The 14,939-nt window shown below is 35.5% G+C and overlaps 1 protein-coding gene across 3 annotated transcripts in view; it reads left to right on the top strand.

Annotated features, from left to right (window-relative positions):
• Positions 1–2,992: 2,992 nt before the first annotated feature.
• Positions 2,993–14,939, top strand: part of LOC125672546 (lysine-specific histone demethylase 2-like) — a 45,999-nt gene continuing 34,052 nt past the window's right edge. For all 3 annotated transcript variants that reach the window (XM_056140946.1, XM_056140945.1, XM_056140947.1), the window contains exons 1-7: positions 2,993–3,069; positions 8,661–8,730; positions 9,743–9,880; positions 12,638–12,727; positions 12,963–13,179; positions 13,739–13,780; positions 14,008–14,167. In XM_056140946.1, coding sequence (XP_055996921.1) covers positions 8,705–8,730; positions 9,743–9,880; positions 12,638–12,727; positions 12,963–13,179; positions 13,739–13,780; positions 14,008–14,167 — 673 coding nt within the window. In that variant the 5' untranslated portion in view covers positions 2,993–3,069; positions 8,661–8,704. The remainder of the gene's footprint in view (positions 3,070–8,660; positions 8,731–9,742; positions 9,881–12,637; positions 12,728–12,962; positions 13,180–13,738; positions 13,781–14,007; positions 14,168–14,939) is intronic.

The following is a 14,939-nucleotide window of genomic DNA, read 5'->3' as shown; positions in this document are numbered from 1 at the left end:
GTTTAGTCTTTACGCTCGATGGGAACAACCTTTTCTATTGTCACATGCTACACTCGATAATTTTAACATGTAGACGTTTTGTTTGTAATAAGCTTTTGTAGTTTAGTTGTAGCTTTAGTTTCCTTACTTTTCTATGTAAATATTCTATCGTCCTGAAAAAGGGACAGGTCGTCCCGAAAATTTGACAATTCACTGTTGTTCGTGCCGTTGGTCATTTTTAGTGTTTTTTCTATCCTATTTTATTTGACCTCGTATCTACTATTAGACCCGACACTTTGGATGTTGAGTGTTGTCGGATTTTAGTGCTTTATATACATGTATATTTATATATGATCGAGCGGTCTATCGCGCCGGTTACATGCTGCTAGGAGATTTGGTTCTGCAGGTCGTGTGTTCAACCCCGGGTAGGGGCAGAAGTGGGTATCCAAATAAAGTGAAATTTTCTGTGCTTTATATTAAATATTTCTTCACTTAGGGCAGTTATGTTCATTTAAGAGTTAATTGCTATTTCTGTGCTCTCTCTCTCTCTCTCTCTCTCTCTCTCTCTCTCTCTCTCTCTATATATATATATATATATATAGAATAAAATTGTTTTTATACAGAACCAATAATTTGTCCAAAATATGTGATTTCCCCACCGATCACCCTCATAAGTCGTTCTGAATAGTCAGTGTCTAATGTAACATGTAGCGGTCACCCAGCCAAGTGCTGTTCACGCTCGTCGTTGCTTAACTTGCGTGAACAAGAAGAAAGAGACTCTACCACATCGCTAGAAAAGCTAGCTCACTAGCGAGGCAGTATAAATTACCTCTTATACTGTCCGCTGCAATCCCCCCCCTCCCCCGCTCGGAGAAGCTTCGTCCCGAAGCTTAGCGTGAGTCCTCTCTGAGGGTTTGGCACCTGCTCAGCAACGGCATCTGCCGTTCCAGACGACAACCACCGGTCGTCCCCAGACGAAACCACGTCCGTACATGGACACGAAGTGCAAGAGCTATGATGAAACTCTACCTGAAGCAGCACTCCCACCAAACACGTTTACAAGTCACTATTCTACTTGCATGATCAAGAGAGAGACTCTCCCACATTACTAGAAAAGCTAGCTCACTAGCGAGGCAGTATAGGTTCCCTTTTATACTGTCCGCTATACACTACCTTCTGTAAGCTTTTGAGATGACCACTTGTGAGATATTAATATATGTACATATATTAGCATCTCACAATTTAAGTGGTCATCTCAAAGCTTACAGAAGGACTGAATAGTCAGTTTCTACCTTCTGTAAGCTTTTGAGATGACCACTTGTGAGATACTAATATAGAACATATTCATTTTCCAATCAAGGGCCCTTAAGGGACAGCATGAAAATATATACAAATACTGTACATATACAAGTAGAGAAAGAAGTGATTATATAACACATGCAAATACAATGTCATATATTGTTCAAAATAAATTTTCCAGTTATATCTAGAATGGATGGCTCTTCAGAACATAATATGTAAATGAATTTTTGTTCATCATTAAGTTTAGTAAAATCCATAACTGTTTTTTCTATAGCACCACAAAAAGATTTTCTTTAATCAACAAATTTTTCACATTTAATCAAAAAATGAATCTCATCACCTAATGAACCGGAGTTGCGTTTGTTGCATATTCGTTCATTCCTAGTAATACCAGAATATCTACCAGCTTCAGTCATTAATCTATGAGCTGATATCCGTAACTTACAAATAGATCTTTTAATATCAAAATTTTTAATTTTATTAAGATAGTTTTCAAAACCAAAGTACTCCTTACGTTTAAAATAAGTGCACAGTTTCCCATCAATTCATTTATTTCGATTATTGTACCAGGTTTCAGTGTATTTATCACAGAGTAGTTTCTTTACAATTTTCTTAAATCTATACTTTCTATACATGTATAATCTCTGAATGGATATCCAATTTTTACTTATTCTAAAACTTTTTCTACTAGTGAGTACCATGACAGTTTGTTGTCGAAATGTAAAGATTTACTACATAGATAATTCGTTTAGGTTTTCAAGTCTGTACCAATAACAAATGATTGATTTCAAAATATCATAATGTACAGTGGCGGATCTAAACCTTACTGGGGGGGGGGGGGGGGGGGGGTGAGGCCCGAAGGGGGAGGGTATGGGAGGGGTGTCAATTTTCAAAAAACATTGATTAAAAATGGTGTATTTTAATGGTTTTTCGACTGAAATTCTTGTTCCTTCCATTTATAGTCACCACATCCTTTATAGAACTGAAACAAAAAGAACAAACTAGACTTATTGATTCAAAATAATTCATTTTAATGCATTTTACACTGGAATTCTGGCTCCCTCTTGCTTTGATGCATAAGAAGAGCAGGGTTTGCACACACACACACACACCCCCCCCCCCCAACCCCTTAAATTCGCCACTGATGTACACTTATGTAGAGGGAATCTCCCCAATTCTGATAGCATAGCAAAATTTATATTTTACTTATGTACGCCAAGAATACATTTAGAATATTTTTCATGAAGCTTCTCACAGTGAAGTGATTGAAAAAGTTTGTTCGGATCAAATGGTGACATCTGATTTTAATTCCATGAACCTACATTTGTACTTTTAAAAGTGGTCATCTCAAAAGGTTACAGAAGGTAGAAACTGACTATTCAGAACGACTTGAGGGTGATCGGTAGGGAAATCATATATTTTATAAATTATTGATTCTGTATAAAGATAATTTCATTCTAGAAGGGGGGGGGGGGGTATAATCACACTTCAGGTGCCTGTCGATTTTCTTCATCTGAGTTACATGTATCTAGTAAAAATCATTTCTGTTAGCTCACTTAGATTTTATTGAAATAATTGCAATTTAGCATCACACCAAAATATATGTTAATTTTTTAGATATTGAATATAGGGCCTACCCTTTGCACTGAACGTATGGTGGCGTTATTCGGAATCATTTCTTACATCCATGTTCTTTTCTTTAGTTAGAAACACCGGATGTTGACTTTTTTCGTATTTCCCGCGAAAGCGAGGCGAATGGAAAATAAGAAAATTTATTCCTGTTATCAGGTAAATAAGTGAATGTTAAACTCCTTTGCATTTGTCAAAGAAATGGGCAATGACAGTGTTGGTCATACTTTGATCCACAATCTGATTTTCCTCGGATTTCGTTTCTGCCAATTGCTCTTTTTGTTCGTGTTGTTAATAATGTTAGCATGTTATTATTGCAATTCTGTATCGGTGTGGGTGAGTTACATTGAACAATCCAATTTCTGGCGTTTCGTGAACGGAACTGGGGGCGGGTGTAACAAACTTAGTGTCGAGGACTGGCTTAAATTCCTCAAGGACTTAGCCTTTACTGCAGGTATATCATTGTCGCAGTTTTTCTCCCCCAGTCTCTTACTGTTTCTTGTAAACAATGTTTACAACTCATGGTACATTGTGTTACAAGCAGCAACTGTTGTTGTATTGTAAATTTTCTACGATGCCTTTGTTTTCAAAGTTTAGGAACTTTGATGGAGTGTATGTCTCTCGGTCTACAACTTTATTTAAATTACTATTTAAAAGCTTTTTCTCTTTATGTGTGGATAAGTTAAGCCACAGCTTATCAATACAATTATATGTAGTGACATAGTCATCTCTACATATATGACTATAGTCTTACAGACAGGTAATTGTGAGAGTGCTTATCCGAGTTTAACATCAAATGGCATTCATGATTAACATGTAGTGACTAGTGTTGAAAAATCGGGGGAAATTTCATTATCGATAATCAGTCATAATTGGAAGTATTGTATCAATGAATGATCGATATAATCGGTATTTACTTGTAGTTAATAAATGTTTATTATTTTTGGGGTTATTTCTATTTAGTTTTATGGATATGTGCTACATACACACTAGCTGGTGTCACTGAATTCCCACTTTTCAATGTGGCGTTCACTCTGACTCTCTGTCGTACATGTGTCGATATAAAAGCGGGATTAACAGTTAGATGAATCTCGGATTAGATATTAACTAGTGTACAGGCGACAATCGATTATGAAAAATAGAATTGATATCAGAATCGAAGAGCCAAAAACGATCGACAATCGTTTCATCACTAGTAGCGACTGTCCTTTTCAATCCAGCATTCAGATCCTAATGGGCAAATAATTGCATACTTGTAATGATATATGGTGCAAGTTTTCAAGAGGTACATTTCTAGAGTTAAAGGGTGAAAGCTGCTATTGTGCTAGTTGTGAAACAATACAACATGATTAGTGTTGTAAAATTAGATAAAAATCACAATCGATAATTGATAGTCAATTTAGCAAATTGCAGCAAGTACTGCAACGATACTGACCTCATGATATTGTATCATGATATTCAGTTCATGAAACGTTTAGAAATATACATAAAATAAAAAAACAAATTGTTCAGCTTTGTTTTCATTTATTCGTTTAAATATGACATATGTTTACATTAAATGTGCATGTTAAATCCATAAAGAGGTCTTTGAGCTCTGACAATATTCCTTAACTAGGAACAGAAGTGGTTTGAGATAGGGCTGAAATGATATGCTCCCTTCACGACATGATGCGTATTACAATATTTATATGCTGATTCAATATTTTCAATACGATACATTTTGCAGAAAAAACCAATAGCAACTTTGAAGCTTAATCTATATGAATTCACTGTCGCAATTTTAAAAGAAAAATATTTCCATTAAAAGCAAAATGTTTCCAAACCGCCGAACGGAATTAAAATTGTCTATTGGCTCTGTAGTTGAAACTGATCTTTATTGTTTTTGTCAGACTTGAGGCGAACAACAATCTGACCGTTGTTGTCATTTGTACATGCAGTTCAAGCCAGATGTATTTTACCGAACAAGATTTTTAAAAAATGTATCAAATGGAAGATTGAGGCAACGAATTGAACATTAAATTGAGAATTTATTTACTTAACTGATTTTTACATAGTTAAAAAAATAGAGAAAATTTCCAAAAATATGATATATAGATCATATATCTTGTGACCGTAGTTTCAGAGATTTAGAGGCACTCCTATTGTGTTGGCCTGTTTTTACGTTCCACCGGTCAAATTGACCGGTACGGTAGAGAAGGGGTTAGACGGTGTCAATATTTCGGTGAATCGTTTCAGCTTTAGCCTGGATACAAAGCATCGATCTCGCTAATTTCGGTTCTAATACTGGTATCATTTGCATGAATCCAGAATTTTCCACAATGGAAGAAGACTTCATTGGCAATACACTTTTCCAATAGCTTATGTGTTTGTATATTGTAAGACTGGTGTATTCAAGGGAAGCACTGTAATAGAATATTTCAAGTGCATCTGCAAGTGGGTTAGTGGCTTATTTCCGGTCACAGAAATCTCTACATTTGTATGGTGGCATTTCATATGCATCACCATGCTGGATGTGTTGCCTGTTTTGTACAAAACACATCATTATCACAAGGTCTGCATGTTTTGACATTTACTTTACCACCTTTATCAATATTTAGGAACCCAAAATGATCCCCAAACCAAAATTTGTGGAATAAAGAAAGAAGGATACTTCTCTATAAACCATATTGAAATTATGAATCAGGAACTAAAATGGATGATCCAGATAATTACAATTGAACCGAACCGATATACAGTTTCAGCATACTGTGAATTGAACTGTGGTAAAAATTTACCCCAGTTTACCGGCTCATAGTTTATCATTGTACTCTTTAATTGCAACAAAAATAAACTCCAATATAATTGAATAACAAAAAGTGTGCTTAACAACATACAGAAAATTGGACGATGGGAAATACTTCAAATGTAGACTTAGTAGATCATCAATATTTTTTGGTTTTTACGGCATGCTGTACACATAAAGGGGAGTAACTCATTTATGAAGGTCATTGGAATAATTATTTAATGCCGAGACAATGACTAAAAGTAATGAAAAATGTGATTGAACAGCTTAATTATTGAATTAAATAGGTGGTTTTGTACAACCTTTACACAGACACTTGATAAAAAGATCAGCAATCTCAAATTCATTGCTGACTTCTATTTCATGAAATTGTAAAAGGAAATGGAAAATTTTTTGTACCTTGTACCACTATTTACTTCCTGTGAGTCGTCCAAGCTCTTTCATGAATGTTTCCAACTTCATATTTGACTTGTAAATTGCCATCAGTTAAGTTTAATTATTCGTATATTTTATCAAATAATCTGTAAACAAATATAATATTGAAAGCATTACAATATTGAACTTTATTGATAAACATCTATATTAGAAAAACAATAAAATTAAGGATATTGTATTGCAATTCTTATGGAATGGGAAAGATACTGTATCATTTCAACCCTAGTTTCTGGTCGGATAATTTATGGCAGAGTTATGCCCCTTGGACTTTGAAAAATTTGTGATGAAGTACTTGCATGTATTTGGGTCCAGTTGGATAACTTCTGGCAGATTTGTGGTTTGGGCATTTGTTGCTGTGACACACCGAGTTATTTTGGTTTAATGCTTTAATGATGAACACCAGTAATTTTGTAATGTTCTCCATATCTTTCAAACCAGATTATTTCCTCACAGCAATGTGATTAGCAGCTGAAACATTTCTATTCTCACATTGTATTTGTCACCGACATTTGATGATGAAGTGAAACCAAAGTAAGGAATTTTCGAGTCCGTTGTTTTGTAATGTGTAACTAATCATATGCAACCTAATCATTTGTATGAAACCAAACTGAAATTAGCAACAACAACAAAAAGTATCAAACACCAAACAAATAAAACAAAACCAAAACTGTGGTGAATTGTTTCAGCCGTATTAATGGGGGGGGGGGGGGGGGGGGGGGGGAGCATTGCAAAGAATTGTGATCAACACCAATTCAGTGGGAATTTTATTATCAACACACCATCAAGCCTTTATTTAAATGATTATCTACTGTACATTGCAAGAAGTATAAACCATCAATGAAATGTGTTTATTGGTTATTTTTGGATATTTATGCCCCCCTTTGAAAAAGAGGGGGCATATTGTTTTGCACCTGTCGGTCGGTCGGTCTGTAGACCATGTGTTGTCCGCTCAATATCTTGAGAACCATTCACTTGATGATAATGTTATTTCATATGTGGGTTAGTTATGAGTAGAAGAGGATCCTTATTGTTTTTCAGGTCCAAAGGTCAAGGGTCAATCTACTCTGGACATAGGAATATAATGTCCGCTCAATATCTTGAGAACCCTTTGCTTGAAAGACATCAAATTTGGCACACTGGTACATCCTAAGGAGTAGATGACCCTTATTGATTTTGAGGTCATATGGTCAAAGGTCAAGGGTCAAACTGGACATAGGAATATACTGTCCGTCAAATATCTCGAGAACCCTTTGCTTGACAGACATCAAACTTGATACACTGGTACATCTTCAAGAGAAGATGACCCCTATTGATTTTGAGGTCACATGGTCAAAGGTCAAGGGTCAAACTTGACATGGGAATATACTGTCTGCTCAGTATCTTGAGAACCCTTTTCTTGACAGACATCAAACTTGGTACACTGATACAACTTCAGGAGAAGACGACCACTATTGATTTTGAGGTCACATGGTCAAAGGTCAAGGGTCACACTAGACAGGAATATACTGTCCGTTCAATATTTTGAGAACCCTTCGCTTGACAGACATCAAACTGGTACATCTTCAGGAGAAAATTACCCCTATTTATTTTGAGGTCACATGTTTAAAGGTCAAGGGTCAAACTGGACATAGGAATATACTGTCCGTTCAATATCTTGAGAACCCTTTGCTTGACAGACATCAAACGTGGTACACTGGTATGTCTTCAGGAGAAGATGACCCCTATTGATTTTCAGATCCAAAGGTCAAGGGTCAAACTGGACATTGGAATATACTGTCTGCTCCATATCTTGAGAACCCTTTGCTTGACAGACATTAAACTTGGTACACTGGTACATCTTCGGGAGAAGATGACACCTATTGATTTTGAGGTCGCGTGGTCAAAGGTCAAGGGTTAAACTGTACAATGGAATATACTGTCCGCTCAATATCTTGAGAACCCTTTGCTTGACAGACATCAAACTTGGTACACTGGTACATGACTACTAATTATTTTAAGATCACATGGTCAAAAGTGAAGGGTAAAATTGGACATAGGAATATACTGTCCGTTCAATATCTTGAGAACCCTTTGCTTGACAGACATCAAACTTGGTACACTGGTACATCTTCAGGAGATGATGACCCCTATTGATTTTTAGGTTACATGGTCAATCCACTCTTGACATAGGAAGATATTGTGTGCTCAATATTTTGAATTGATGATACTACTCTCAATTAAATGATGTGTGTGTGTATAACCCTTTTCAATTTTGCACCATGGGGGGCATATGTGTTTTACAAACATCTCTTGTTCAGTTTAATTTCAGGAAATTGTCATTTCTGTATATCCATGCCATTTCAGTAACTCGTACTTCTTTTAGACCCCATTAGCAACCTCGCAGTAAGTCTCTTTCTGTGGTCCTACTTTTGGTGTTTTACTACTCTGGGATTAAATAAGTTTTCCCTTTGCCTAAATACTTTCAATTGTTATGTGACCAATAAGGAAGTGTTTTACTAGTTACATTACAAAATGATTGCATTGTTTGTTACAGATGGATTGATATGCTGGCTTTTGGATCTTTGCTGAATATCAGACATGTCATCCCCTTCAGTTCTCCTTGGGTAAGTTTTACATGTCATCCCCTTCAGTTCTCCTTGGGTAAGTTTTCCACGTATTTGATCTTGGTAATTGATTTACATGACTATGTCAGAAATTCATATCCCTGTCAACCTTATTCAATAAAAGGGCGGTACATGTAACTCCCAAATTTAATTCTCAAAGAATTATTGTTAAAAAGAAGACATGACATAATCTTTACTATCTATCTTTTAATTATTACTTATCATTACCCCCTTATTATGAGAGGAGATAGAGTAATGTAACGGTCTGTGTGTAGGGGAGTATGCGTGTTTATCAGGGAGTGTAACTCTGAGATTGTAAACGATCTACAGGCCACAGTTTTAGAAAGCATTCTAATGTAGTACAGATTCATATTTGACTTGGGCTTGGGCTTCAATAGGGAATTTAAGTATTACATTAATTCAAAATATAGGAAATTTGAAGAAAAAAACCCCAATTAACCCACTAAATCATGTTGGTGTGCAAACGTTCCCGATTTGTCATATGAATTCAGTCAATTCACCATTTTTTCCATGGACCCTTGGGTTAAGTTGGGGCTAAATTCAGGTAGCAAATTTTTCTGTTATATGCACATAGGGGGAAAATCTTGAAAATTATTTTTAAAAATCTCTTGTTCTCCAGAATAACAAAGCCAGGCTAGTAATATTGACAATGAAGCATCTTGATGTTGTGTAGATTTAAGTTTGGTAAAATCATAGCCCCATAGGGCCAGTAGGGACATGATATAGGGTTAACATATGTCATGGGATTCAAGGGGGTAAAAATCTTCTAAAGAACAGCAGATCCAGTGTGACTGAGGTGAGTTTTGTGGCCCAGGGGCCTCATGTTTTTATCTGCCATTATAATAAGACATTTAAAATTTGTTACATCAGTTTTATACCTGTAAAGAGCTTTTATTATAGTGTTTCTGTTTTGTCTATGATACCTTTATATTTGTGTGATTTTATTTTTACCACATATATCCAGTGCATGTTCATTTTACATGCTTTGTAGTGGCCGCAGAAATGCTAAACGAAAAACACTGGATAATTCGGAACAAGCAGCAGATCCAGCCTATAAAAATATCCGCCGCTGTCCTCACAGTGGGTGTCCTACCAAAGTCCCAATCTGTTTTGCTGGTGCTACAGAGAGGTCTGTTTTATATGCTACAGAGAGATCTGTTATATGCTACAGAGAGATCTGTTATATATGCTACAGAGAGATCTGTTATATATGCTACAGAGAGATCTGTTATATGCTACAGAGAGATCTGTTATATATGCTACAGAGAGATCTGTTATATATGCTACAGAGAGATCTGTTATATGCTACAGAGAGATCTGTTATATATGCTACAGAGAGATCTGTTATATATGCTACAGAAGTGGTTTGTGTGTAATAGTAGCTGTTATTATACTTTCATGTAAAAGTAATTGAATCTGATTGGTCGAGAAGCAAATAAAATTAGCCATTGCAGTACGATAAGTCATATTTTGTGTGTTGTAAATGTTCAGAACACAGTGAGATGTAGATATAAGTAATAACCATTAGTTTGGGAGTATACGAGAATGATAAAGACAAGGAAGGGATTGATCACTCCTGTAAAACAGCTTTGATGTGAATGCAAATTATTACCTGCTGCAATGTAATAGTTATTGCGACTGGTGATTGTCCATTGTCGTCCATTTAAACGTAATGCACTACTTCTATGAAAGTACATGACCAATTTTGGTATGGAACATCTTTAGGATAAGGGGAATTAAAATGTGAGTTTCTTGGTTACTGCACCCTTGGGGCCTGAGGTGTTGGGTCAAAACCATAAAAATCATACCAGAGGTGGGATCAGGTGGCAAGGAATAAGTATCCCCTATTGACCGGTCATTCCTGTCGTGAGCCCTTTATCTTTATCGGGGAAAATGGAGTAATCCATGGTCAAAATCAATATGAGAGAATAGTCTCAATTGCCTCTTTAAGGTATCTTACTACGGCCAGAAATAGTTTCTCAAATCAGTACGAATTCATTTAATCATAAAAGATATGATGATATAAGTATATATGCCAAAAAGGCAGAAAATATGCAAATTTGGATGAAAACATGATTTTCAAAAAAATTATTTCAACACATATGAACCAAAGACTCTAGCGGATTTGAATTTGAGATCTGCGGGTCACCAGTCCAGTGCTTTAACTACTGAGCTATGAAGTTAGACAAACAAATTGATCGATACAAATACTTTCACAAAACATTTAAATTGCCATCTTGTGAAGTAGTGTCATAAAGAGTATAAACTTTAGTGTAGTGAGCTACCTTAAGGAAAGAGTCCCCCCCCTTTTTTTTTTTTTTTTTTTTTTTTACATGATATACATGTACTAGTTATTTTGTAGCAGGTCGGTGAAATACTTCTGCTGATGTGCCCTGTGAACATCGAGCATGGCGATGGCATGAGCCTTGTTTTTACTGGTCTTTGCAAATGTTATTGACAAACGGACTACAATAAAAATAATTAAAACATTCTAATGGCTTGGATAAGGCAATTTAATGTCCCAACCTTGAACAGATCATCAAATAATGATGTTTCTGAATAGGTGTTACTAACTTACTGTCAGCACTCCTCATTGAACATAGAATATATATATACAATGTATAAATGGCTTGTGTATCGTTATGGTTTGTTTCTGAATAGGTGTTAATGTCAGCACTCCACATCGAACAAAGAATATATATAAAAATAGGTCTTATGTCAACACTCCTCATCGAACAAAGAATATATATAAAAATAGGTCTTATGTCAACACTCCTCATCGAACAAAGAATATATATAAAAATAGGTCTTGTGTCAACACTCCTCATCGAACAAAGAATATATGTAAAAATAGGTCTTATGTCAGCACTCCACATCGAACAAAGAATATATATAAAAATAGGTCTTGTGTCAACACTCCTCATCGAACAAAGAATATATGTAAAAATAGGTCTTATGTCAGCACTCCACATCGAACAAAGAATATATATGAAAATAGGTCTTGTGTCAACACTCCTCATCGAACAAAGAATATATATAAAAATAGGTCTTATGTCAACACTCCACATCGAACAAAGAATATATATAAAAATAGGTCTTATGTCAACACTCCACATCGAACAAAGAATATATATAAAAATAGGTCTTATGTCAACACTCCTCATCGAACAAAGAATATATATGAAAATAAGTCTTATGTCAACACTCCACATCGAACAAAGAATATATATATAAAAATAGGTCTTATGTCAACACTCCTCATCGAACAAAGAATATATATAAAAATAGGTCTTATGTCAACACTCCTCATCGAACAAAGAATATATATAAAAATAGGTCTTATTTCAACACTCCTCATCGAACAAAGAATATATATAAAAATAGGTCTTGTGTCAACACTCCTCATCGAACAAAGAATATATGTAAAAATAGGTCTTATGTCAACACTCCACATCGAACAAAGAATATATATAAAAATAGGTCTTATTTCAACACTCCTCATCGAACAAAGAATATATATAAAAATAGGTCTTATGTCAACACTCCTCATCGAACAAAGAATATATATGTAAATGGCTTGTGTATTGTAACGTTTTTTAAGCAAGTAAGGATTGCAGAAAAATGACATTGTTTATACTCAAGGTATGCATTATATGTACTTTTAAGTGATTTCAAATAATAAAAATTAATCCTTGCAAAATCATGTTCACTACAAGAACAATGAAATGTTCCCAAGGAAATGAAGCATAGGACATGTACATTGTCATATCTCTCATAGTAAGAGTTGAACCGTAAAGAAACTATGATATTATGAAAATATAATGTCTTTTTCATTATTTCCCATTGTTACTCTCTTCATGGGTTGATGCTGAGGTTGTATACACAGGTGTGCTGGGAGTGGCTACACATCGCGCTGGTACCACACAAGTGCAGCGGAACACTACTGCAACGAGTGCTTTGAACATTACTACAGATGGTTTGTATTTTCACTATACACTTCTACTAGGTGGTGAATGAGCATTTCAAGAATTACTTGTTTTAGGTACATTCACATCTGATCTGTGAAAATTCTTCCTGGATATTTTGGCGTGTTTTAGACATGTATATTATGAATGCATTTGTTTGAACTGCAGTAACATATAGCAAGTGTTAGAAACACAAACATGCACAAATTCCACAAGAAATATTTTATATGTGACAATCCATTTTAGCCATAAAGATGGTTATGAGGTGTACCTTGCTTGGAAGAAACTCTGGAGTACACACGGTACAACAGATGCCAGTATTCGGATGTTTATGACTAACAGCGTTCTGCCGTTCTGGGTCCAATGTACTGATTGTCACAAATGGAGGCAGTGGTCCAAAAGCTCAACACCTATCCCAGAATTCCTCAAAAATTATGTCTGTGGGACAATGGCCTCTGGAAAAGTTAGATTGTAATTTTTTATACAAGGAGAATATTTGTCATAAGTTTTGGACCAATGTGTGAAGTTGTAAAATTTTGAACTGCTTATAGTTCATCTGAGCTAAGAGCTCAAATGAGTTTTTCTGATTAAAATTGATTAGTCCTTCATCAGTTGTATGTAAACTTTTCACATTTTTGTCCTCTTCTTAAGAACTGCTTGGTCAATTTTAACCATGTTGAATTATTTATAAGGGGGATTCAAGTTTGCTACAATGAAGGGTATTCTCCTATAATGAAGGAAAAGTGAAATTAGGGTGGTGTGTTTAAAAAGTCTGCTCTAGAACAATGAAGCAGAATAGAGAGATTTCTTAGTTCTACATACAATTATACAGGGGAATTGTTTCAAATTAATAAGCAAGTTTGTTTACATTATTGACCCTCAGGTTCAAGGAGGGGCCACAAGAGGTTGGGGGACATTCTTGGAATAGCTCAAGTGAACAGTGTGTCCTATGGGCCTCTTTTTTGTAAAAGTAGTTATTTTAAAGATGTAATGCTGTTATGAAATCTTTTTTTTCATTGAAGAAATCAAAATTGGAAAATCCCTGTGATGTTCCTGAGGATCAGGTATGGTTTTCTACAATGAGACCAAGATAAGTAATCAAAATGTTAATTTAATTAACAATATGTGAATGCTAAACTATCTTACATGTAAAATGTCACCATGTCACTTGTTCCTTATGAATATTAGTTACATGTATATACAATTACTTGTGTGTGCCTTGAATTGGACTGATTTGACATCTGAAGGTGATGCTCATACATGTTCTATCTGCATTTTCTCTTTCTCTCAGAGAGTGGGGTTGACCCGAGATCCTTCATGGACCCATCTGATGAGCAGTCTGTCCTATATGAAGAATTCTCCTGCCTGGCCCTACCTCACTTCCTATTTCCCGGACAAATTAGGCATGTGTCCATCAGACCATGAAGTGTTCAAGGAAAGGAAAACTCCAGGTAAGTCCAATCAGAAGGGTGGTCTAGGCTGTTCAAATCTAGCACTTTGTTTATTTAGGGTGAGAGGGAAAATTATTTTTGTAATGTATTGCTTTAATTCTTGATAAGATATTCAGAAATTATTAATACAATTAGTATTAATGTTTTGATGCCTGTGGTTCAGTCCATGAATATATGTACGTGTAAGTGCAGGTAATGTAATCGGTGTTGATGCTTTCGTTTCAGTGGTTTACATTTTTATAGTTACTCCCCTTACACGGGAAATAGGGGATGTGCCTGTCATTACAGACCTAAGCTTTGCGTAAATATTATCTACTATGTATTACCTCACTTACAACATTATACCAAGGTTTAAAAGGTTATATTATTATACAAGATAGAAAACAAGCTTTAGATTGGGGAGCACACTTAATTTTATTGTACCCCACACAACAAAGTTGCGGAGGATATAATATTTTTTACCCGTCCGTCAGTCCCTTTCTTGTCAGTGCAACTCCTCTGAGACCACTCAACAGAATTTCGTGAAACTTTGTAGTTAATAAGGACACACTGTGTAGATGTGCATATTCCCAGGAAATTCTGATTAAATTATAATGTCCCCCCTTCCCAGAAGGAGGACATATTGTTTTAGTGTGAGTTCTTCTTCTTCCGCTTCTCATGCAAAGTTTGTCTGAGCCATAACTTTTATGTCTTTTGACATAGGCCTTTGATATTGGGTATGTGGGTATACCATGATAAGACAGTGTGTCGCGTACAATTTTTGATGACCTTG

The sequence above is a fragment of the Ostrea edulis genome, chromosome 6, assembly GCF_947568905.1.
Source record: "Ostrea edulis chromosome 6, xbOstEdul1.1, whole genome shotgun sequence".
NCBI classification, from domain to species: domain Eukaryota; kingdom Metazoa; phylum Mollusca; class Bivalvia; order Ostreida; family Ostreidae; genus Ostrea; species Ostrea edulis.
The sequence above is the reverse complement of the archived record's forward strand: the minus strand, read 5'-3'. Positions and strand labels throughout refer to the sequence as shown.